General features: G+C 40.6%; 1 protein-coding gene across 1 annotated transcript in view; it reads left to right on the top strand.

The window, feature by feature from the left end:
- Positions 1 to 26,495, top strand: part of csmd2 (CUB and Sushi multiple domains 2) — a 251,780-nt gene that overhangs the window by 122,632 nt on the left and 102,653 nt on the right. Inside the window, exons 7-15 of the mRNA XM_038725504.1 lie at positions 2,310 to 2,387; positions 5,194 to 5,281; positions 6,447 to 6,571; positions 10,450 to 10,571; positions 12,879 to 12,982; positions 14,632 to 14,744; positions 21,892 to 22,074; positions 24,261 to 24,451; positions 24,693 to 24,828. Of these exons, the coding sequence (XP_038581432.1) occupies positions 2,310 to 2,387; positions 5,194 to 5,281; positions 6,447 to 6,571; positions 10,450 to 10,571; positions 12,879 to 12,982; positions 14,632 to 14,744; positions 21,892 to 22,074; positions 24,261 to 24,451; positions 24,693 to 24,828 (1,140 nt within the window). The remainder of the gene's footprint in view (positions 1 to 2,309; positions 2,388 to 5,193; positions 5,282 to 6,446; positions 6,572 to 10,449; positions 10,572 to 12,878; positions 12,983 to 14,631; positions 14,745 to 21,891; positions 22,075 to 24,260; positions 24,452 to 24,692; positions 24,829 to 26,495) is intronic.

Genomic DNA, 26,495 nt, shown 5'->3' with positions numbered 1-26,495 from the left:
GCATTGAGCCTATGGGTTTACAGGTTCAATGATAAATATGTTTAGAAGATCAGAGAGAAACGGGGGGGACTAATACTTTAATTAGATTAAACACCGACTCTTTCATCCCGCACCAGCCATTCTCATCATGACAGTTCCCATGATTCAACAACAGCAGCATGTTGGAGTGATGACATGACTGTTGGTTGAATATGTTCTTTGGTTCTATTTATTTTATTTTCTTCTTCAGTGTCCTTCGTGTTACGTGGTGCAGGAAACAGCCCATCATCTAATAGCTCACTTGCCTTACTAGAAACATGATGATACCTTTTTTCCTGCTTTTATCACAAGGGGAACATATCTGAAAAGAGCTTCTTTATTGTGATTTTTATTCCAGGCACATCATAAACAGACGTTTTGACACATGACTCAGATTAGCTTTGAATTACAATGAAGCTGAATCGGAGCAAAGGATAAAAACACATTCGCGCAACCAAGTAAAGTTCCATTGTCAGGAACCGTCAGAGTAATTAAATAGGATGAGTGTGAAGGGGCGCGCCAACAATGCTGATCGTGTTTTTGAAATTGATGAATAAATATGCATTTTGATGAGCCTCTTTCTTTGCCATGATGGCTTTGTTTTTTTATTTTCTCTGCAATTATCATGAAACTCAATTTAAATTTCATCTTTTTTTTTCTATAGAAAGTAGGGCTGGGCACATTCACGTGTTATCGCATCAACAAATTAATTAACGCAAAAATAATTTTATCGTACCTTAACGCAGTTTTTATTATCATTATTTTGAAAGTCCATTGCTTACTGGCTCTGAATACACATACAGTCAAACCACGGGTCACTCATGGGAGGGGTGGGATGTTGATCAGCCTGCAAATCATCCACCCAAACAAGCAGTAGAGGAGGCTTTGGCAGACTACGTTGGATACAAAAGCCAGACAAGCGAACAAATGCCACAGTGAAGTGGATAGCTACACACTGCATGCTGATTAGTATTGGGGAAGATGTCGGTCTTAGGAATGTCCTTAAAATCACAACGTAGTCGCTTGCTCGGTTGCTCTGTGCTCCGGTGATCAGAAAGGGAGACAAGCACTCTGCGAGTAAACAGCAGGCGCTCTATGGAGATTAAAAAAGGAAATGGCTTCTGTGCGCTACACAGCTGTAGCCTATTTAACTTAAGTTATACTTAAATTATACATAACTTTACCTGATAGGCCTGCATCTAGTTTTGCGGCTCTGCCATGCGAATTCCCTCCTGGTGATTTCCTATTTAGTAAACAGTAATAGATTCTGGAAACTCACAAACAACGAGGATCAGTCTCTCTTCCAATGATTTGTGCTGCATGTCGCGTACAAAAAGTTCAAGACACTTCAACTTCGGCATGTGCGTGAGGCGACGCCTTCACCTCACTCTAACAGGGACACTTGCTACTGAACACAGACTGTTTCTGCTGCTCCCTGATAAAAGAAAAATGTTTCTGCTGATAGCTGTTCAGAAAAAAAACAAGAAAACAGATTCATATGGTAACCTGTTGCTCAGAAGGTGCCTGTTATGTTATGATCGTGGCTCTGGTCTCTAATCTAATTATCTTGCTTTAACAAGCTAGATAAAAGGTAATGCCCTGGCAGAGGCAAATAGCTTTGGTTTAATATTTGATTTGATTACATTAATGTTTAGATTTAGATTTACAAGAAATATTTTATTGCTACTGTGTAAAGGGAATACTGCTGGTAAAAAGCACCTTATTTGTTTTAAGTGTTTGCAACTACATGTTATTTGTCACTTTTGGTATACAGCAGTACATTTAAACTAAAAGTGCGCAATACACTAATTTAGAATTCATCATTCAATTTTGTGCATAACTACATGATTAATCACAATTAATCGCAGAAAATCATTCGATTAATCGCGCTAAAAAAAATTTAATCATTGCCCAGCACTAATAGAAATCAGTGGTTTAGCTCCTCACATACCCTACCTTCTAATAATCCTAATAATTTAATTCCCTGCGCCCTTCTATCCACAAGATTGCAAAGAAATTGTACGTTGTTGAGCTAAACTAAATTTATACCTTTTACAGTTTACCTAGATCCTTTAAAGGTGGATTTTATCATTGTCATTTTCTTATTTGGGCAGGACTTTATTTAATTGCTTTGTCAAAACTGCTGTGAACATAGACGGAGTGGGTGTATGGAACAGTATATATTATATACTGTGTCTGCTGCAGACATTTAGCCACTGTTGAAATGTGTGGGCGTCATTATTGCAACTTCTGCTGACTTATATGTCTCTCTATTTTGTTTTCCTCTACAGTGAAGAAGATGACTGAACTTAAGTCTCGGGGTGTAAAGATGTTGCCTAGCAAAGACAACCACCACAAGATATCAGTGTGTAAGTGTGTCAACAGAGTTTTGCAAATAAACTGGCCTGGAATGAAAAGTTTCACTCAACCTTTCCCTTAAAAAGATGCATTTGAAGAACAGGCACAATGTTGCAAAATGGAATGCATTCAAATTTGGCATCGTCATAGGAAAGCAAGCATAACTTTTGGCTTGAGAAAAGTTTCTATATCTAAGTATATCACTCACGGAATGGCCTCAGCTGTCCACTAGCTACCAATGCAAAGCTTTTTCTCACTGAACTGCAGACTGACACCAGTGGCTATCATGGTATAAGTCTACAGTAGGGGTGGGGGGAAAAATCGATACAGCATAGTATCGTGATATTTGCAATGGCAATACTGTATCGATACACGGATGCCAAGTATCGATATTTTATTATATAAATTGCAGATGGGAGTTTTAACTTTTTGGTACTAGAATAATGAAATCTATTGCTTTTTTAGTCCACTAGAAAACTTAACAGGACCAAACAGAGAAATGTATCTTTTTAGATAAACAGATGTTGACAAAGTTTGACTTTAGGGACCTAATTGGAAGTTGGAAAAAGGTAATAAATTGCAATATATCTCAATATATTTAAAATCGCAATAAAATCTAATCGCAACATAAATATCGTGATAATATCGTATCGTGGGGCCTCTGGTGATTCCCACCCCTAGTCTACAGTACTGTTAAGGGTTTAAGTATTGTTCTCAATCATAAGCAGCAAGTATAGCTGCTGTGGGAATTGAACTTCATATGTCCTTGCATAAATTTACTTAAACAAGTGAGTCAAGCATGCCATTTCCACAACTTCTGTGTCATTCTATTGGAGAAGATGCCAGACAGTCCTTTTCAGCTCTTAACCTGTCTCAACTCTTGTTCAAAGTCATTTAAACATTTGTTCCTCTACTCCTTGGGCAGAAAACGGGGTGAATGCTGACAGACACAAAGGACGCACAGTCTGTGCTAGAGATGCAGTTCTTGTAGCAAATGGACAGCAGTAATTGCATTGGTTCCTCTTTTCGCCATTGCAGTCTTCCTTGCCCTTGTTCTGTCTCCCGCTCTGTCTGAGCTCACTGTTCATTATCCCATTCAACTTTCTTTGAGCATCTGTAACATTAACAGCTTCACAGCCATGATTCACCCGACTGGAGTGACTACTAGAGTGACACAAGGAGATGGATGTCGAAGGGTTTAAGAACAACCTGTTCAACAAAAAATAGAGTTGCATTAATGATAATCCTGCCTCAAGGCCATTTACAATTCATTTTATCCACTTCTACTTCCCACTTTATCTTTTGCTTTTAATCTGTATGTCTCAGAAATGTCCCTTTTCTTCTTTCCTGTTATTTGCATTGCTTTAATGCATTTTATTTTCGCCTTTTTCCACTTTACATTTTCCTGTCTCCATTATTTTATTTTATTTCTCATTTTGGCTGCCTGTGACAACTAATGGAGATACAGGCACATTATGGAAAGTGTGTTTTCAAGTGAAAATCATAAAAAAAAATTCTCCCCATAAACTGTCAAAATCATTAAAACTAAGGACATCTTCTTAACTTACTATTTGGACCTCATCAAATGAATAATCTATTTAAATGTATTAATGGATCAGCTTGTAGCATTTGATACTGGTATTCTTTCTTCACATCTAAAGCAACTTTTGCCCCAGTATGCGATAAATAAAAGATCCCCTAAATGACAATACTTAAATTAAATTACCACTCCCAACCCTACCACCAAACGCCTGAATTGCTAGACTGCATTTCTGTCACTAAATAACTGTTTGCTGCTGTAATCCAATATGGATTTTTCATTGAATTCTTAACCTTAAGATGTTTGCATCAAATATAGTTTTGTTTTGGGGTATTAAGCCAAACAGTATCTCCTATGAAGATGTGAATAACCTGACATCACAGTCACACATTCCTGAGATTGTCAACATTGTCCTCCTCCTCTGTTTAGTCAACAATAACTTTAACATTATTCTTTTATGCTGCCATTTCTTTTATTGCCTCTGCTGACACCAGTAAGCCTTGTTTTAAATTAATTGCTGTCTTGCCTCACATTGGGACCCTAGCCAATGAGCAGGTGTCACCTTGCTATGGCCCTGCAGACCTTTGACCCCTCCCAGTCAGTCAGATGGGCTCCCCTGGTTGGCCAAGTTTATTTGACCCCTTTTGCCACTCTACCTTCCACTGTTTTGCACCCAGTGACATGATGGAACAGAACACCACCAGGAATGTGCACTGGGATATAATGTACTTGGTAAGAAAGGATTGTGCAGTGCAAATATAACACTGCTCGTGTGACAACAAGGAAAAGACTACAGCAGATGTTACCACACATCAACCTTTTTATCTTTAAATGTGATCTGTAAAGATGCAATAGCATTAAGTGACCATTGACCACTAGAGGGCAGAAAGCAATCAACAAACAAACTCATAACAATCAGGCTTAATATTGCTTACTTATAGGAAACATGTTTGTAAAGACTTTCACATAGACATCTAGCCAAACTTGAGCAATACAGGCAACTTATGTGGAGTCCCGCCACCTGTCAAATGGCAGTTCAGTTATTTCCTCTTGATAAAGTTGGGGTGTGGTTAGAGGACTGTCTTCATTACCATTTTCCCACTGGCCAGGTGAGTGCACTACAACTAGCTTGTGAAAATGTGTGACTCAAGAGTATGTACATTTTACTTAATGCGGCAAAATTAAACATTTTCATGATCAAATATTTAATTTAGACTTTCTTTTGTTGAACAATCTGTACTTTACTCATTTTATTTCTCTCTGTGTTTTCCTTTTAGTGTCTCAGATGGGTGTAGCACAGGGACACAACATGTGTCCAGACCCAGGGACCCCAGATCGAGGAAAAAGAAAAGGCTCAGACTTCAGGTAAAAGAAAGAGGATGATGATTTTAGCAGCAGTTAATTAAGTGGTAAGTGTAATTTGAATAGATTCCTGAACAAGAACAGGCTGATTGACACAATGTGACGAACAGACAGTAAGTTATTTATTTTTTAAAAATATTATCAGGTTTCTTACTTTTCTTTAAGACAAGTGATGACCCAACTTGGCTAAATTAGCTTTCCACCTTGACATTGAGCTATACAAGTATATAAGGTAATGTCTGCCTGTACTTTGTTGCAGCTATTGCAATCAAGAGCCTCATAATTTTTTTATGTGACTTTTGTCACAATTCATCAAATAAGTAACTTCAACCGTCAACACAAGAGTTTCAGTTTTCTAATTTAATCGTCAAGGCCTAATTAACTTGTGTAAGTGGTATGAGAGTGCTCTGACAGTTTGCTGTTAAGATTGTGCTCCTGCAGTACTTTGTTGTCAGTTCAGTTGTCTTGTGGTAAAATATCCGTGTTTTAATTAGTTCTACTTCCAACGTGTCTTGGATGTAGTCCTTTTCTAATTTAGTTTTTAGATGTCAAAAATTAACTATTATAATAAGTGGACAACCTTCATTAGTCAGGGAATTTCAGAATGTCAAAAATGTCACAGTACTGAAATTGTGCTTTTTCAGATTCAGTCCCAAAATCAAATTTTAATCAGTAGTGAGCTGGGAGGACATTTTGGAATATGGGGACACTATTGGGTGCTACATATATAAAAAAATCAGGGACTGCATCTTATAATGTGTTTCAGCATAGAGCACATTACCCAATGTCATGCTCCATAAACCCACTGCAACCAAACCAGATAGACAAATGTGTACACTAAAACAAATACCTTACCATTTGAGCCACTGCACACTAATAGGCTGCCTCTGTGAGATGGGGGTATTACCGGTGGGATTATAGAGTTTCATTTCTGTCAGAGCTGTTGTCTCTCAGTGGTCAACTGTAACACAGACAAATTGGTAACATTTGCCTCCCACAATGCAGCAGCACTTTTAGAAATCACAGCTGGTCTAACAAAATATATGCCCCCCCCAGTAAACGTTTGTTTCCTTACCCCTGCCTCATCTGCACTCCCACTGCTAAATAGAGATTTTTTACAGAAAAGGTGAATGCTGATGTGCTTTACCTGTATGCAATTTAACTGCAGGCGAGGAGCCACAGTGCATTTTTCCTGCGACGAGGGTTATGAACTTCAGGGCTCAAAGAGCATCAGTTGTCTCAGAGTGACAGACAGCTATGTAGGCTGGAGCGATGATCGGCCCATCTGCAGAGGTAAGGACTGACATGTGTGTTGTCCTTCTATGCACATGTGTAATGGAGGAAGTGCCAATGTGACCTCCATTTCCATTTTCATACTCAGGTGCCCTGATGTTAATGTGTTTGCTTGTGAGTGTGCTGTCATTTTGTGTAGGTGCCCAGTCTGTTTTCTTATTTTTCCTCTATGTTATTGTTTCAATATTCACCATTTCATTGTGACTGGCCTGACTTTCACCTTTGTCCAGCATTATTTTGCTTCCTGCTGTTTAGCCATGCTGGCATAGTACTGCCCATCAGTCATGTCTTCTTGACTTCTGACCATTGTGTGACAGGAAGGAAGAGCTGTCGGGCTTCCTGTAAGGGATTCGTGATTCTTATGTGCGCCTCTGTTTCGTTTTCAGCCTCAATGAAATGATTTAATCAGAGTAGATTTGATTCATGACTTTTTCTTTTGGTACAATAATTGGTTGAATTGATGAGTATCTAGCTTATGAAGTGTATTCATTGGAGCAGGACATTATATTTTACTTTGAGTTGGTGGTACTGTTCCCTTAGAGCTTAAAAAGTGATGCTATGTCAACGTTGTCTTCACAACTTCTGTTGCCCCCAAGTGGCCAAAAAAAATGTGGTAGGTGATTATTTGTTTCATTGATTTAACAGTACTAAATGCTTTGTCGTTACTCCAGAAGGGCTCTGTAACTACAAAGTGCGGAGTGACTTGAAACTCAAAAAGTTTGAGATAATTATACCAAACATTTCTAAGATTGAGATGTTGATCCATCACAACAGAAGGTGCATTGACAGAGTAGTTCATATGAAATTATCTTTGAGGTAAGTTGTCAGTGGCAGGATCTGTACTAACCTTGAACTATTTGTGATTTTTATTTACAATAGATTTACATATTGTTTGATTTTCATTCACATTTACCCAGTAGGAAGATCTATGTCAGGAGTTTTTGCACCAGTTTTCCCTCGGAGCTTTTGAACACTGTAATCTATGACAGATTTGTCTAATGTAATCATCTGCAGCATTTTTCCATTTTATCCCCTTTAAAATCACCTTTAGGCCATTTTTGCTACTCCACTTTATTTAATGTTCTCTCAAAAACCCAGCTTTCCACAGGCACCCACATTTTATCTTTTGTCTTACACTGATTTGATTGTACCAAAATTTAATTACAGCACTAAGAAGAGGGGGCATGAACTCAGAGGGATTATATGGGTGGGGGGGTATGATAGTGCTCTGTCTCAACTAAGTCACTGTCAGTTACCTGCATTTCAGAAAATTATACTGGTATTCATCACAAACATAGTATTGAAGGCCTTGTACTGACACTTTTGTCTTCTGTAGTTTTTTTAACTAAAACATGACAAAATATTTATTTATTTTTAATACAGGCCATAGTATCACATTCAGATTGGTTTTCTGTTTTATGTCAACCAACATTGAAGATTGACATAACATCTGCAATAATGTCACTGAAATTGTCCTTTAAGAATATCACATCAATCATCCTTACTTAACCTTTGGTACTGTGGCTTTGTTCTGCCTCAATGAAGATTAAACGTATCTGGGAATAACTGAAGATCTGTATCCTAAATTAGCATTAGTCATCATTAAATTGAACAGCACTATCATTAGCACAGGAAAAAAACTTCATATCTGGCTGCAAATTCATTTTCCTGACACGAAATTCACGGTTCCCTTTTCGTCCATTCTTTCTTCATAGTCACGCTGAGCTGCTGCAGTCATGGAGTTTTATTGCTGTCCTGCTGCATCTTCATGTCTATCATTTAACACAGGATGGAGTGTATCAAGCAAGATGATCCCCATGATAAAAAAAAAAAATAGGAGGGGATATGATAACTTCAGTGGACTTTTGCTGTATTATTTTCATTAAGGTCACCCTCACTGCCAGCACAACTCAAATTAATTACTTCATTCTCCCCTTAACTTTGCCATAGTTCATTTTACATTTTAATAGGGGTGATTTGGTGGGAGAGGGGTGGAGCATGGAGCCACTGAGTGGGGCTTGAACACCCAAAGGACCTCTTGTAGACGTTACTCATTAAAATCTGGGTAGCTGGTTCAGGCCCTTTCAAATACTTTTGGGTCATATACCCCACGTATGTACACACGTACACACTCACTTCCTTTAAAGTAGTCATTAGAAATTCTGCTTTAATTTGAAGGAGTGTTTAACAGTTCTGCCATGCAGTCACCCTCAGGCCTCAATAAAAAGTCACACTGTCCTTTAAAGCTTAGTTTGCTAACTGCTCACCTTCTCTTTTCAGTGAGAATATCCCATCTGTTTGTGTTTTGCTACTTTTTTTCCATGATAAAGTTTATTTTGAAACATTTTAACAATGGCAGAGGATCATTAAGACATTAATGGCTGAGCTACTTTGTTTTATTGTTATAATAAATCACCCTGACAACACCCTTAACAAAAAACAAAACGCCAACCAACTTCCCAATATATTTTAGACCTGTGGGAAAAACTGTGTGATTTATGCGTTTGATTGAATCTTTCATTAGTCTATTTTCCATGGTGTCACACTAAATTGGCAAGTCAAGTGTTTAGCGGGTACACAGCAGTTGATTTTGTTTAGATGGCACTTTGGTTCATAATTTGAGGATGGTTTTAAAAAAGAACAAGTTATGATTACCAAGCACTTGCCAAACAGCTTCCACTTTCAAAAGCAATGGTTGCTCACAGTTCAGTCCTGAACGCTGATGGAACCTCAAGTTAAAGAGGTGGTATTATGTTTTTTGGCTTTTTCCCTCTCCTTTATTGAGTTATATATCTTTTTTGTGCATGTACTAGGTTTGCAAAGTGAAAAAGCCCGAAGTCCACCCAAAGGGAGTTCCCATCTCCCATTGAAAACTCTGCTCTGAACTGCCTGAAAACAGCTTGTTTGTAGTCCAGTCTTTACTTCCCTTTTTTGTGATGTCACAATGAAAATACGTGTCATAATGCTCGCTGAGCGACTACTCCGACATGAAAAATATTGAGCTGCAGCACACCTCTCCTCTCCCTTCCAACCACTAGCTACCCTCCAAGCAGTCAATGGACATAAAGTTGTTACTGTGATGTAGAGACAGAGCTCAGTTAAAACTTTATGGATGAAAGATACTTTTGTTACAGATTAATAACTCTGAAACTCTTGCTCCAGTCCAAATTGCCAACCTGGTCGGCAACATGTAGCCTACAGCTGAATCGAAGCTGTTTACCGTCTTTTCGCTGACCTGCCCTTCTCTGCTTCTGATTGGCTAGTAGTCCTTAACTAGGAACTTTGCATGTGCAACTCCCAACAAAAATCATTTTGAGACAAGGTGCATCACTCCATAGCTAAAACGAAGCTTTCAACACAGGGTGAAAAGAAGAGCTGCAGCAATGTGCAGTATGACAAAAACTATGGTGTTTTTTGAAAATGAAACCATGTAAACCTGTTCTGGTACAACCCCTAAATAGGATTTTGAACCTGAAAATGAGGATAATACCACCTCTTTAAACAAATGCATTTTGAATTACACTGTTGCATTTGGCAGTTCTGCTTTTTAGGATGCCACCCATGTCGCTTGGCAAATGTTGAGTTGAGAGTTTTGAACAGAATACAGAAAACACAAATAAAATATTGGTTATGCATTATGCATCAGGAAAGAAATACAATTGCAAGTATGAGTAATGAGAAACCTTAACAGGTAGAGGCTGAAGTGGTTGAGGGATGAATCGGCACGACCAACAAACAGCATCATGACTAGATTTAACATGCAATCCAGGAGATGTTCTGACACATGCTATGTCTTTTGTGGTTTTGTAAATGAGAACCCGTGTGTTTTAAACTGTCATTGACCAAACATTTGCCTCTCTCTGTGTCTTCCCTCGTAGCACCAATGTGTGGAGGCCAGTTGAGAGGACCCAGTGGTGTCATCACATCTCCAAACTACCCGGTCCAGTATGACAACAATGCTAACTGCACTTGGGTCATCACAGCCACAGACATGTCTAAGGTAGAAGTTGTCAAACGTGATTTAAGCAACAGTGCAGTGCTGATTTAGCTTTGTTACTGTAGCAGCCTGTTTCCAGTGGTGTGTTAAGTGGTGTGTTTGGTTTCCAGCAAACTGAAGATCAGTTGACTGGTGTGTTTGCACCAGTTAGAGAGGATCCCCAGAGGGAGCTCTTCTCTGACACACATGACTCATTTTACGCTTTTGATCATTTATACAGGACATTTTGGGGGACTGCTGAAAACCGTTTGACAGAGGCTCTAGAAAAATGTGAGAGATAAAGAAAATGAAGGAGGGAGGAGGGGGTGCACTGGAACTGAGCCAGCAGAAGACAAAGAGAGTTGTTAGAAACACCTGTGGTGAGGGAGAGAAGAAAAGACTAAAAACGGACAGAAGAGTAATGGAGAGATTTTGAGAGCATGCTCAGAGGATATCATGAAAGTGTCATAGCCACTCTATTCAGACCATTGACTTTGTGTTGTGTTCAAGGCCACCCAGCTGCTTCCCTGCCAAAGATCCTTCTCGGAACTCAAACAAAATGGTTTTACAAATCTGTTGTCCTATTGCACTGCGCAGAGTGAAGGAGAGGCTACGTGAGGAGAGAGGCAAGGCTGAGGGGGTAGTCAGATACAATGCACACCCACCCAACTCCACCCTTTGCTTGCATGCTTACAAACACACACACACAGACACCCTTGGGCATACCCGGCAGGCAGCCTGCTGAAACAGACAACGGTACTTTGGGCTGTCTCTCGCTGTGTCTGGTCCAGATGAAGATGGAGTGAGGCTGTTCTTTCTGTTTAGAGATGTAATGGGCTTCTATTCCTGCCTGTGCACATAGGCCCAGCCAGAGGAGACGTTAGGTCAGGCAGGAGACTGAGGCGGAACTGGGTAGGACGTGACACAGCTCTTCTAGACCTAAATGCAACCTTGTGGCATCATGACTAATGTGGGTTCTTGTCAAGTGGTGTTCCTACATAATTTCCTGAAGGTATTGAATGCAGCTGTTTTTAGTTGACAATCTTTTTCGCGTCTATCAGTCAGTGTCAGGGACACTAGGGTGTCTGTTCTGAAACAACCAAAATGTCAGACTTGGCGTCAGAGATTGCAAACAATATAAAGTATATTTATGGTTGCTGTGCTTTTTCCCCACTTTTTTGTTTATTCCTTCCTTTTCTGTGCCTCACCTGTTGGCTGGCAGATGGGAGATGAGTTTGTGGTATGAAACTCTATTTATCGAGTGATCTGACCTATTTTGCCTACACGCCATCCATCTCTTCTCTCCACCTTGGCAATTTTCATTAGGCACTTGGTTTAACATAGGACAGAATGCAATTTGCATTTATATAAGCTTTTTCATTAGGCCTGGCTCTCTCAGTCCTCTGAAAACATTAAGAATTTGGTGGGAATCAGTGGCAGCCAATTTAAAATAGGAGACAAAGACAGTCTTTGCTTTGCTTTTTACTTATTTATATTTTAGTCTCCCATGTTACCCTGCTGTTTTGCCTTTTTTTATTTTAATCAACATTTTTCACAATCATAATGGAACCTTATTTGTTTGTCTGTATTCATTAGAGTTGCCCCTTGCTTCTTTCAGCTAGGGCACATTTAATGTTTTTCTTACCTTGAGCCACCTTTTCTCCCACTCTCCCACCTGCAGCATAGAGATGAGATGAAATGAATAGCTCTGTTTTTCCCCTCACTGTTTAAATCCAATACATAAATCTTTTGAAACCTTTATGTCACCTTTATGATGCATATATTCACCTTGTGGACAACCTCAAGTCCCTTGCCACCTCTCCTAATGCACCTAAAGTCATTGTAAGTCTGGCTAAGTAGGCCACAAAGGCATCTGCAGCCTGCTGATTTGATGAGCAAAGAGAAGGGGTCATGCAGACCGTCTGGCAGGCAATTAGATATTTGATTAGTGGGAGAGAGTTCATAATCACCAGGCTGAAAGTCTCAAAATATACACACACAGTCACATATGTATCGACAGCAACTCTGTGGCTGTACCACGCCGATAATTTACACCGGATGAATGATGACTCATGAATGATGTATCTACAAGAAAATAAATACATTGATAACAATAAATGTTTTTGCGTACAACATATCCACAGCTGTTGCATATGTGTGAATGGAACCGTGCCAGACAAATATTCAAAAGAGATTGACAGATGATAGCAGGAAGGATAAAAGGATGGAAAGCCACAGATGGGGAGAGGTCTCTCCTCTGCAGCTGGTGTCAGGAGCATTCAAGCATCTGTCATTTACGGTTGTCTCGACGATGTCCCCACTGTTGTCCAGGTGATCAAGCTGACATTTGAGGATTTTGACCTGGAGCGAGGCTATGACACCCTGACGGTGGGAGATGGCGAGGTGGTCGGAGACCAGAAGACCATCTTCCATGTGTGAGTGACTCTTTTGTCCTCTAACTGTTTGGCTTTGATCTTTTCGTCCATCTATTCTCTAAATTATTCCGGCTTTTACTCCTCGCCATTGTCTCTAGCGGTCATTTTCATTTTTGTTCCATGTAATCGTATGTTGTGTTTTGCTTTCTCTTTCCTCTTCACCTCTCGTCTTTTTGGCACACGTGCCTTTTCTCTACCTCCACTTCCCTGCAGCCAGCAGCACAACTCTGTCTTCCCTTTACCCTCCAGCCACTTTCTGTCTCTTGTACTATTTCTCTTTCATTTCATCACCACCTGATGCATGAAAAATAGATGCTGCAGCACATTGTCAATCATCACTCTTTTCGGTGTTAAAAACAAGATCACAGCCATGTGGTGCAGCATTGCGACCTGCATATTGATGTCTCCAAATGGAGTTTGCGCTAGCAGATGCTCCATAACAATTCACGGGATGTTGTTATTAATTGTGCTGGAATTTACCACCCTTATAAAGTTTTTATAGATCAATTTTAATGCATGGCTGCCTTGCCCCGGGTGGGAACAGGGAGGAGGTTTGAGGTTTGTTGATGAGAGAAGATCTTCCTCACTTTCCTCACTTTGTGTACTTGCACAACACACAAACTCTGAAAATGACCTAATCTCTTCATTGAAGGACTCCCTCTGCCCATATGGACTTCTTTATGATGTGAAAGTAGATTGAGCAATTCTGTCATTGAGATTGGATGCGCTCTTGCACACAAACAAACTAGAACAATTTAGGACCAGAGAGAGAGTATACTGCAGCTATCAGCACAGTTTAACTTGGGACTATATTTTATGTGACTCAGTGGTGCAAGGAAGCGTGTGCAGGGTGTAGGAAATAATTTTTTTCAGAACTTTAAGGTCGGAGGTATGTAACCCTGCATGCTCAGTCATAAATGTGGTGTTTAATAGGTAGTCCGTCACAACCAATCAAATCCTCCCTTTTTCTTCTCTTGAAAGGCACTGTGCACTGACAGTTTGATAATGGAAGAGAACAATTTGGTGTGAATCTGCCAAAAACATTTTTCCCACAGGGAAAATGATGTCCTTGTGTGGGAAGAACATAATTGCCAAGAGCAGGACAAACACATGGACCCTTATCCAGACACTACTTACTTCCTTACCACTCCCACCAACCTCCATGTCACTAAAATTAGAACCCTTAATCACTTACTCTGCAGCTTCACACTTTCTAATTAGAGCTGGGTGGAATTACTATTCAAACAGGATTAAATTACTTATGTGGCATTGACTGATCTTGCCTTCATTTCCCACTTTCTTGTCCCTGACTGTTTAGAATAAAACTTTTAGGTTAAAAAAAACAGCATCTTAGACTGGATTTGCCTGTAGCCATTTAAGAACACTTTTCTTTGATGGGAAAAGTCAGATAGTTTAAATATATAATCAGGTGGTGTTTTTGTTGCTTGCATTAAAGTAATTTAACAATGCAGTGGAAACAGGGCCTTTGGCTATGAGACCAATTTCACCGCAGTAAGTGCAAACACTGCTTATAATAATTGAAACAGCGGATCCACGTTTCACAATAGACACACCTTGTGTCATACTATATGTAGCACAAAGATCAAGTATATTATATGTGAAACCTATCCTCTTGTATCTTTTTGTAGCCTGTCTGGTACGACCACACCAGACCTTGTGGTTAGCACCAGTCACCAGATGTGGCTCAATTTCAAGACAGATGATACCAGTGGCTCCCTGGGCTTCAAGGTGTCCTATGAAGGTAAGGATGTTTCGCACATTGTGGTTGTCAGTCAGTGGGATGTGCTGGCTTGTAGTCTGCGTTTAAAAAAAAATTCTTTCTTTGACAACCTCACAATTCAATGCATTTTTTGGTCATATACCCTCACTGCATGAAACATGTGAATTGTGTCAGTAAGCAGCGCTGTAAATTGCTGTGGAAGTTCAGGTTAATGACTGTTCATGGGAATTTGTAGGCGTCACACAAAACTACCACGAACTGCCAATACTTGACATGGGGATTAAATTTCTGGCAGTTTTACAAGCCTGACTAGCTTTCCAGTTGACCCCCCTCCCCCCTCCTAGCCCATATGCATTTTGACTCACTGCTCAAAGCTGACATCATAGGCTGTGACAGAACACACGTTGCTTCAGTTGACTGTAAAATGATTGTCCTTTCCTGCATTCATCATCCCGAGTTCAGTTGGAAAAACTCTGGAGTCAGAGATGCTGCTTCGGTCTCATCTAAGTAGCATCATAACAAAATGGCCATATGAGCTCTTTCTGCTCCCTGGCATGCTGCATCTACAAATTACAGCTAGATAAAGCCCTTGAACAAAACACATACTGTGCCAAGGACTCAGTCTAAGCAAGCACTATTAGTGAATGACGCTCCAAATTACTGGTTCCATTGTAACTGCACAAATTCTGCTTTTAGATTAATTACTTGTGACATGTTTGATGCTTTGAAAGCTAATGATGCAGGACATTAAAGGCACTTATTATGCTCAAATAAAATTGGTCAAAAACAGTTAACAGGCCAACCATGCAGCCTCCCACAGATAGCTGATTCATGTGTCCTATCGCCTAATCCCAGTGTGTCTCATGTAGGTGCACGCATGTGTGAACTTTCCAAAATGGGAATTAACATTTGTATGTGCCTGCATGCTTGTGTTAAGGTGAGAGACAAAAAGGAGCGACGTGTGTGTGTGTGTGTGTGTGTGTGTGTGTTCTGTTTGTCTGTGTGTATGAATGCGACTATGGGGAGTTTGCCAGAGTTCTTCATCTAGATAAGTCTGCTGTTTGCCTCTCAGAAGCACAGCGAGTCTTCTTCCTTGCCCACAGATGCTTATTTTTCATCAGTAAAAATAACAGAGAAAGTGGAGCAGCATGCTGAACCAAAGTGTAATTAAAACAATGAGTTCTACTTAATGAAGGGGAAGAAACGCTTTGAACCACTTCACCTCCCAGTTTGGAGCACCCAAAATCTAATTTGCATTCTCAATTACTTGTATTTTAAGCCTGATCATCAAGTGTAATTGCAAACACAGTCATACCAGTACACACACTCCCACCTTACTCATGCATTGGAGTGTGGGCTGCACACACTCCAATGCCTGGCCTCAATCTTTCATAATCGGGTTTATTGCTAGGTACATTTTCACATACGAGGAATTGCCTTGGTATGAATTAGTGCTTACAGTACACATAACATACATAGTAATATAAATATATAAAAAGTAAGGAGATCAGAAAAACAATATATAAAAAAATATAAAAAGATACAATAATACTGGGCCTTTTTGATGATGGAGGTGATGTTCAGTTCCCACTTGAGGTCCTGGGAGATGATGGTGCCCAGGAAGCAGAAGTCCACAGTGGTGACTGGGGAGTCACACAGGATGATGGGGGAGGGTGGGGCTGGGCTCTTTCTGAAGTCTGCGACCATCTCCACTGTCTTCAGAGCACTGAGCTCCAGACTGTTCTGGCTGCACCAGGTCACCAGATGGTCGATCTCCCACCTTTAAGCGGACTCATCCCCACCAGAGATGAGCCCAATGAGGGTGGTGTCGTCCGCAAACTTCAGGAGCTTGACAGACTGGTGACTGGAGGTGCTGCTGTTTGTGTACATGGAGAAGAGCAGAGGGGAAAGAACGCAGCCCTGAGGGGAACCGGTGCTGATGGTCCTGGAGTCAGAGAGATGTTTTCCCAGCTTAACGTGCTGCTTCCTGTCCTTCAGGAAGTCAGTGATCCACCCACATCCACCTGAGTCAGGCACGTTCATCTGAGAGAGCTTGTCCTGAAGCAGGACCGGGATGATGGTGTTAAAAGCAGAGCTGAAGTCCACAAACAGGATCCTGGCATAGGTTCCTGGGGAGTCCAGGTGCTGGACGATATAGTGATGGCCATGTTTACTGCATCATCTACAGACCTGTTGGCTCTGTAGTCGAACTGCAGGGGTGGGTCTGTGATGGATTTCAGGTGGGACAACACAAGGTGCTCAAAGGACTACATAACCACAGATGTCAGGGCGATGGGTCTGTAGTCATTTAGTCCAGTGGTCCTTGGTTTTTTGGGGACAGGGATGATGGTGGAGGCTTTGAAGCAGGCCGGCACATGACATGTCTCCAGTGAGGTGTTAAAAATGTCTGTGAACACCGAAGACAGCTGATTGGCACAGTGCTTCAGGGTGGATGTGGAGACAGAATCTGGTCCAGCTGCTTTACAAGGTTTCTGCCTCCTGAACAGTCTGTTGACATCCCTCTCTAGGATGGTAAAAGAGGGGGAGGAGGTGGGGAATGAGATGGTGGACTGTGGCTGATCAGTGGTGTGACGGGGGATGGTGTCAGGTCTGTCCCATTGTCTTTCAAAGCGACAGTAAAACTGGTTCAACTCGTTGGCAAGGCGTGAGTCATTCATGGATTGGGGGGATTTAGGTTTGTAGCTGGTGATCTGTCTGAAGCCTCTCCAGACAGAAGCAGAGTCATTATTTGAGAACTGGTGTTGTAGTCTCTCTGCGTACAGCTGTTGCATCTCGCACCGCCTTGCTAAATATGTACTTTGACTCCTTAAACCTGGCCCGGTCACCACTCCTAAACGCCTCTTCCTTTTCCAACCTCAGCTGTCTGAGTTTAGCTGTGAACCAGGGTTTGTCATTGTTATAACTCACCCTCATCCGTGTTGGAATGCAGCTGTCTTCACAGAAGCTGATGTAGGACGTCACAGCCTCTGTATACTCATCCAGGCAGTTGGTAGCAGTCCTGAAAACATCCCAGTCAGTGCAGTCCAAGCATGCCTGGAGGTTCTCTACAGCTTCACTGGTCCACTGCTTTGATGTCCTCACCACAGGTTTACAGATTTTTAGTTGTTGTCTGTATGCAGGAATCAAGTGAACCATGCCGTGGTCAGAGTGTCCCAGTGGAGCTCGAGGGACAGCGTGATAGGCACTGCTTACTGTGGTGTAGCAGTAATCCAAAGTTTTCCCCTCTCTGGTTGGACACTTTATGAACTGTCTGTATTTGGGGAGTTCATGGCTGAGGTTTCCTTTGTTAAAGTTATCAAGAACAATAACTAAGGAGTCCGAGAATGTCCACTCTACCCACAGTATCTGATCGGCCAGCGTGCGCTGTGCCTCCTGCACGTTGACCTGCGGTGCGATGTAAACACCGAGCAGAAAGTAGCCAGCAAACTCACGGGGGGAGTAGAATGGCTTACAATGTATCAATAAATATTCCAGGTCATGAGAACAGTGTTGCTGAATCACTGTCACATCGTTACACCAGCCACTGTTAATGTAAAAACAGACACCTCCACCTTTTGTTTTGCCAGAGAGTTCCATGTCACGGTCCGCTCTGTAGACCTGGAAGCCAGCAGCTGCAGCGCGGAGTCCGGTATTGATCCAGACAGCCACGTCTCGATGAAGCACAGAACAGAAGATGAATAAAAGTCTCTGTTTTTCCCCACCAGTAGCCGAAGTTCGTCCATTTTATTGCACAGTGAGCGCATGTTGGAGAGAAATTTTCCTGGTGATGGCATGTGGTGTCCTCTTCGGCGTAGTCGCACCAGCGTGCCGGACCTTCTCCCCCTCCTCCGGCGTCTCACCGCATGAACCGCCTTGACCAGAATGTCCAATAATTCCACTGATGACACAAGAAAAGTCGGAATTAAATCCACTGCCGTTGTTCCCCTGATGTTTATGAGCTCTTCTCTGGTGAAAGGGCTCCGGGTATCACAGCAGAATGCAAAGTTAATAAACGTAAACAAAACAAACAGAGCACCAAAATACCATGGCTGTCCTGAGCGGCGCCATCTTCATCAAATTGAACTTTCAACTGAAATTGTAATGCTTCAAACTAAATCGGCATTGATGCATATGTGTAGGTCTAAACCCAGCCACAGGAGTACTTAGTACTGACACTGAGCATGTATATTTGAAACATGAAACATTTGGAGTTATTTACACCCATATGCAAGTGCATGCACCTACCAGACTGTAGCTAACATCGAGGACACAGGGGTCATGTCTTTTGTATTTTTTCTATAGTATAAGTGGAGGTTTTCAGAGCCTGCTCAGACTGCAGACTGAGTGTCTGGAGTTTATGGTGGTAAGTTGGATATTTCAGATTTTTGCTTAACTGCACAGTTACTTTATTGCCATATACACATAAAATGAGGTTCACATGTTGTAGATACTTCCATACTGAGGCTTTGATTTTGAAGTCTGGGTCTGTAAAGCCCATTGACACATTGTATGAAATACTGGGTTATACAAATCAATTTCATTATTTTCTTTTTGTCTTTTTAGGCTTCAGGAGCCTGCAGTGTAGTTGTTGATTAATGCGCATCTGAGTACAGTACTTGTCATGTCAAACAGTCATATGCCATTAAATCTATTCCCTTATTTATGAGAATTAAATGCTGTTTCCTTAATTCCTGCCTGCCTACTTATACAGAACATACACAGTGACACACACATTAATTTACAAACACATTAATTGGTCAACTGATTATCTGGCATGTTGAGATAACCGGCATCGGTTGATGCCTGCACTCATGAGGCCAATGAACAAAAAATGTCTGTGGACGCATCTGCAGGCAGCCTAGTCTGTGTGTCAGCAGTGAAGTGTTGTTGGCGCTGCCCCTTTAGTTGGTTTCAAGCCCTCAATCATCACCATCGTCTTTTCTCAGTGTTAACATGTTTCTCCCATTCTAAATGACAGCAAATAAAACCATTACTGGCTAGGGTTAAATATATATTATTAAACTGCATTATATATCGGCCATCAGCCACCCTGTTCTCTAAAGGTTGGTTGACCACTACATCTCTGTACATGCACACACTTCAAAGGGTGATTATTTATTGCCCCAACTTTTATAAGTTCTAATTGTAGGCACCTATAAGGCAGAGAGGCCTTACTTGAGAAAAACACTGCAGGGATTTTGAGTTTTTTCATTGAGTCTGCTGCACTGACAACACATGATTGTAACTGATGTGTGTGTACTTTTGTGCATTTGCACATGTATGTATACGTATGTATTTCTGCGTCTGTCTTGTAGCTTACATGTCCTTCTGGATCATATACATTCCCTTCATTAATTTCCCTTTAGTCATCTCTCAGGCTCAACTCAAAAGTTGCTTTTAGCATTCCCCCTTTTAAAGGTGACTTCCTCATAAGATCAATGAGTTGTCTTGTGAATGAGGCTGCCTCAGGACAGCCATACATCCAAACAGCAGTGAGCTCTAAATATGTGTTCTAAATGATGATCATCATTAGGGCTGAGTATGGATTTATACCCAGCACCACCCCTGGTGCGGTTTAAAATCGTATTAGGCCCTGCCATCATTTCCTGGATGGATGAGCTTTCTGTGTTGCCCCATCCGGATGCTGCGATAGGATGCCTCAGCATTCCCATCTGCAATCTGCAACCTCGGAAAACTAGAAAGAAGACTGAGTGAAAGAAAGAGGGATGCATAAATCTTGAGATAATGAAATTGCCGTATGTGGTTTTAAGGAAGAAGAGTGGTCATGGAGGTGTGTGTGCATGTTTGTGTGTGTCCGTGTTTGTGTGTGTTTTCACCTGAAAGTGCTCATGTCAGCTTCCAACGCATGTGAGAACATTTGTCACACAGTAAGAGGGATGCATTTGCTGGGGGAGAGAAAGAGGTTTACAACATTAGTGAGTAACACGTTGGGAGCATAAAGAGACAGTAACGAGTCCTTAACTTCTAAATTATACAAAAGGAATGCATGACGAGACGGTAGGAATATCAGGTAATTCTGCATAGTAGATGCATAGAAGCTACTATAGTCTTGTCAGCTCAAAATGAACTCTTCACTGAGTCATACATTGCTAACATCCATTCAGTTCCAGTTATCTCCATTTAGTCTTAGCTAATGCACAAGACAGGGTCAATGTCTCTGATGCACAATTTCAACAAACCAGGGCATGTGCCCTTAACAGCAAGCACTCTCAGATTGTTTTTATTGTAATAGTACCGGTTCACTCCATGCGACCCCCACATCTTGTCGAAACACAAGTTCTAATGCTTCAGTGACTAAAAACAGAAGACCTGACCAATGTGTGTGGGGGGGAGAGACTTCAAGAATATGAAACATGAAAATTGGCTTAAGTCTTAGCTGTGGGAACAAGTAACCAAATCCATTTCTAACAGCCTGATGATCTGTTTTCTCAGTAAAGTCCCTGTTTTTAACATTCCTAACAAGCTTTTTTTTAAAACTGATGTAGGCTAACTATTCCTATCTTATTCATGTCTTTAAAAAAAGCTGGATAAACAAGTCTTGGACCGATCACTGCTGCGTGATTAAATCGATACTGATCATTTCATCTAAATGTGGTTAGATAAAAATGTCAGTGGTCCTGTAATAAGTGATTGAGAGAACATCCTATGCTGCATGTGCACTTTGTTGTTTTCCACAAGATGAGAATTATATTTAAAAAACAATGTGATCCTGATCTACTCTGAGGGAAGAGGGTGGGGATGTGCTGGTGGGAAGCTCCAACATCTAAAAGATGAGAATTGGCCGCAGAACAGCATTGTATAAAATGATTAGGGAAGTCATTTTTCTAGTCTGTATGACTGTATGAACACGAACACACTAATGTTGCAGGTTGATTTCGTGTGAGATCCTGCATCTTCTTATCATTTATTACATATGCAGTTGTATCTTGTCAATATCTGCTGGAGGGTACAGCCAGTAATAACCTTGAGTTTAGATGTCTCTTTCTATCTGCCCTGCATCTCCATCAAATATTTTAGGAAAACTGAAGAAAACGTGTTTCTCATGTGCATTGATGTTCCTCTGCTTGAAATGATTATGTATTATCAATGTCAGTTTTGCATACTGAATATTGTTACCTTTTTATCGCTACCTTTTTTACCTACACAGAAATTGACCAAGGTAGTTGCGGAGATCCTGGAATTCCAGCTTATGGCAAACGTGAGGGGACAGGTTTTCGTCACGGGGACCGACTCTACTTTGAGTGTCTGCCTGCCTTTGAGCTGGTGGGGAAGAAGAACATCACCTGTCAGAAGAACAACCAGTGGTCGGCGAAGAAACCCAGCTGCGTTTGTAAGTTCTTGGATGCTGGTTATTCATATTCTACATACACCACATGCACACTCATGTGGGTGCATAAATATGTATGTTAGTGCAGATGAGCTGCATAATAAATGGACAAATAGTCCTTATTCTTTGTCTGGCAGAGGCTGTGGATTTTGGAACAATAGGAGCTCTTACTGGATAATTAACGCCATGAAAGACAAACACAAAGATTGAGAGAGTTAGAGGGTGAGGGGAAAGGGAAAAGAGAGCTGACCATGCACATAATACCCACTGTTGTATTATTGATATGATGATAGGGTGGACAAAAAGCTGCAATATCTAGATAAACGTCACTGAGCTGAATGACATGAGTCAATTTGGCCCCATAACACTGGTTTTATTTAGTTGACATTTAACCAACCAGTCATGCAGACACAAAGCAGTATGCTTGTCTTTGTCATTGAAATTGACAATGTTAATAAGATCATGTGCTTTACTAGTAGAGTATTTATTAATATCCCTTATTTATTCCAGTGAACACAGCGTTAGTGCTTTTTTCAAAATTACAATAATGGAAACAGATGCATCCTAAACCCACCAACTATTTGCTACTGATGCTACCTTGGAGAACGTACTGATGACAGGTCAGAGCACTGCTGTTTAGCCACCAGCTACAGTGGATACGATAGTTAATAGTGTCAAAGGAAAAAATGGAAGAATGAAGTTATAATCACACATTGCATGGATGCAAAGCTAAGGGCAAACCTGAGATAAAGTCATTACCATACCAGTGCAAAAGCTAGAAGGGAGAAACCCTGTCATGTCGTGGTTGAGATTAATTTCATATTAAAAAGGCAATCATGGCTGCAAGTTCTGGTAGTTCTATTCTTTACTCTAGTCATCCACACTTGTTACCAGATGGACTATTGAAAGTTCCTGTGCATATTCAAAAATCTATCTGTTGTGCATTTGTGAATGAAAGTAGTGTTTTGTGTCAGTGACTAAGACTCAAGTTATCTTACATATCCCCCCATCCCACCACCTTTCCATGTTTCTTCATTAACTTTGAACTGAAGTATGCTTAGTTGGTGTTGATGTTGAGCTTGCAATAGTTTTTAATGAAACATCCCCTGACAATCAATAGACCCCAGCACCTTGGAAGCTAGACCAATTAAGTAAGGAGAGTCCAGATGATACGTGACATAAAATTCAAAACCTATTTAAACTAGATGGTGTAGTTAAAATGTGAAGCATGACTCTGCCTTTTCCATTTCTCATTTGTCACTTGTAAATTTATTTAGAAACGGATCCTAATCGATAGTGCAAGGTTTAAATTTGACCACATCACCGTAACCACTGCATTGTTTTCAGTGCCATTTTCCTACGACTCCTTATCCAAGCATATTTCTGTTTAACCTTGCCAGACCACCACATGCACAAAGCAGAAAGTGTGGGCTGTCTTTCCAAGGAAGGCTGACCAGTAACATCAAGGCATTGTGCTGTTTTCTTCTAATCACATCCATTTGAGCAACTGGGATCAAGTGGCAGCCTTGACAGTAATCAGGGAGGGAGATGAGACCATTTTTCATTTCCATTATCAAAACATTCCTTTTAGCCTTTTTAGACATTGTTTAAAAACAATGATTATCTGGTTACATATTTACGATGATTTAAGATGTTTCAGGCTAAGGCTTTCTCTATTCCCCATTTCCTAAATAAGATATTGTTTCTAGTGGGGTTCCTCCTCTCATATAATAAATAGTGGATAAATATATAAATAAAGATAAACAATTTTGCCACAATAAGACACAAACAATTGTTCTTATATGATCTTATTGGCAACTTTCATTACTTTCGGACATGTTTCCTTTTCATTACTTTCTTGTCCAGTGAGCCTAATGTTGCTGTCGCTATATGCCTACGTGTGCTCATGCTACAAGTCAATAAACTTGTGGTTATAGTGGTGTCTTTTGAAATGACTTCCTCCTGATCTGTTAGATGTCTACGGTATGTGGGATGTGAGGTGGCTTTATACAGGTTCAATACAATTTATCACACCATAATGTATTGTAGTCAGCAAATATAAATGGAATCTGCCACCTATTTTTCAGCCACCTAAACAATACTCCTTTTATGTTTTGGGTTTTCTTTCTTTTATTCCTTCTTTTTCTCTTTTTTTTTTTTCTTTGTTTATGTCTCTATCACTCCTATAGTTTCCTGTTTCTTCAACTTTACCACTCCATCCGGGGTGCTACTGTCGCCCAACTACCCCCAGGAGTATGGCAACAATATGCACTGTGTATGGCTGATCATTACCAACCCTGAGAGCCGAATCAATCTGGCCTTCAACGACCTGAGCATGGAGAAACAGTTTGACTTCCTCTCAATCAAGGACGGGGGAAAGGTAGTGTTAAATTATAAGCTGTTGTCCTCAGATACTTTGAATAGCTCTTTGTACAACTTCATCTATTGACCTGTCAGTCATTATGCGTATCAGTAGGAGATGTGCAATTATGTGTCTGCCAGCAGCATTGGACTTGCCAGTCATTTTATCTGTCTACTTCCCAGTATGAGCTGTTTACTCTCTGACTTCTCTCCCTTTTTAGTCTGATATTTTGGTCTCATCAGAAAACTGTTTTTGTCAGGCCGAGTCTCCTATCCTGGGTACCTTTTCTGGTGACGTCCTGCCTCCTTCTATAACAACTAGTGCCCATGTGGCCCGTCTGGAGTTCCTGACTGACCACACCTACACAGACAGAGGCTTTAACATCACGTTTACAAGTAAGTATTGAATTTTACTTCAAAAGAGATAAAGGAAAGTCTTTTAAAGCTTATCACGAAAGCCCGCCCTGACCGGATGCTTTGTATTCTAGATTGTTTGTCCATGTGTGTACAGTATGTGTGTCTGTGCGTGTGTGTACATGCAATAGGCCTCATGAATCATCTGCATTATCTGTGTGCCTGTCTCCCACAGACTGCATAAACTTCCACCCATCAGCAACACATTCCATACACACTCACCCACAGTCGCATAGAGAAATGACAAAAACCCTGTCTTTATTGTCTAAATAGAGACTTGACATCTAAATAAAACCCAAACAAAGAGGCAGCATTCTTACCTGACAGATACATTGCGGCAGTGCTCATTATATTCTATTCTGGGTAGCGGCTGACTTCTGAGGAAATTCCAGATGGGTTTTATACTCTGACGCAGTACACGTTGGCTGCATGCTGGTAAACCCATTTCATGGATATACTGTACCGTGATGGTTTGGCAACCGGATTTCTGCGTTCATTGCATATGCACTATTGTGTAATGAGCCTGATCTTTGCATTCTTTCGCATCACAATATAAATATCTCCGTACAGAATGTCTAACCCTATAAAGCCACAAAGCTATTTCATAGGTAGTTAAGGTGCTGTGGGGAGGTTTGTCTCAGTAAAACTTTGCACTAAAATTAGTTGCAGTAACTTCCTGTAATGCATGCATGCATTGCTTTCATATGGTCTAGTTTGTACTTCTGACCCTGTGTTGACAACAGTGTTTTACAGGCATTCATCTGCTTGAGAGAATATCATTGATATTTGCAGTAGTTTGTCAAGTAGACAATATATATAATGTAATTAATTGTATCATGTGTGAAGCACACATGGCCATATTAGACACTAAAAATACCATTACAGTGGTGAAACATTTATTTACATATAACATTACATTGCAAACAAAAAAACCTTGTCTTCTGTCCAAAACTTGACAAATTAAACCTTTTTGATAATCGTCCAACCAACAAAACAATTTAGAAATAAAGGACATTTTACATGTGTGGCCCCTAAATTATCACATAATGAGACTATATCATATAATGAGACAAGAATATTTAGACAAATCATATATTTTTTTTAATTTATTATTTTATTTACTTCTTATTTTTATGTGTTCATCCAGTATTCTGTGGGACTAGTATGTGAAATTACAGCATATTCAGAAGACTGAACCTGTATTCTGCTCCTAATTCAAAAAAACATTTCTGCTGTGACTAAAATAATATACCTAAGTCTGCCCAGAATGCCTTTGGGCCCTGGCTCTAGCTCATTTGCAGACATGTCATCAAACCAACCCAGGTGCTTCTGTAAAGCCAGTGTGAACAACACATGGCAACTAATGCGTTAATTAGCAAGTTAGATGAATGAATAAATAACCAATGCTGCGTGGTGAATGAACGTCAAGAACAGTTAATTGAAGATGACGGTTAGTTCCCGAGAACAGTGTCATCTAACTGCAGGACTGTTTTTAGGGGGTTGTTGGGATGAGAGGACATGTTCCATCATTCACGTTAATTAAGGACATGCCAAACTGTATTGAGGGGATTTTTGGCACCTTAATAAATAAGATGATTGTGATGGATGAGGTGTGGCTCGCACTCTGTTTGGGTCCAATGGATACAGAA

The sequence above is a fragment of the Micropterus salmoides genome, unplaced genomic scaffold (assembly GCF_014851395.1).
Source record: "Micropterus salmoides isolate LMB-PRFRI ecotype aquatic unplaced genomic scaffold, ASM1485139v1 Ms_hic_scaffold_17, whole genome shotgun sequence".
Taxonomy (NCBI): domain Eukaryota; kingdom Metazoa; phylum Chordata; class Actinopteri; order Centrarchiformes; family Centrarchidae; genus Micropterus; species Micropterus salmoides.
Note: the sequence above shows the minus strand (reverse complement) of the source record. Positions and strands in the feature narration are given on the sequence as shown.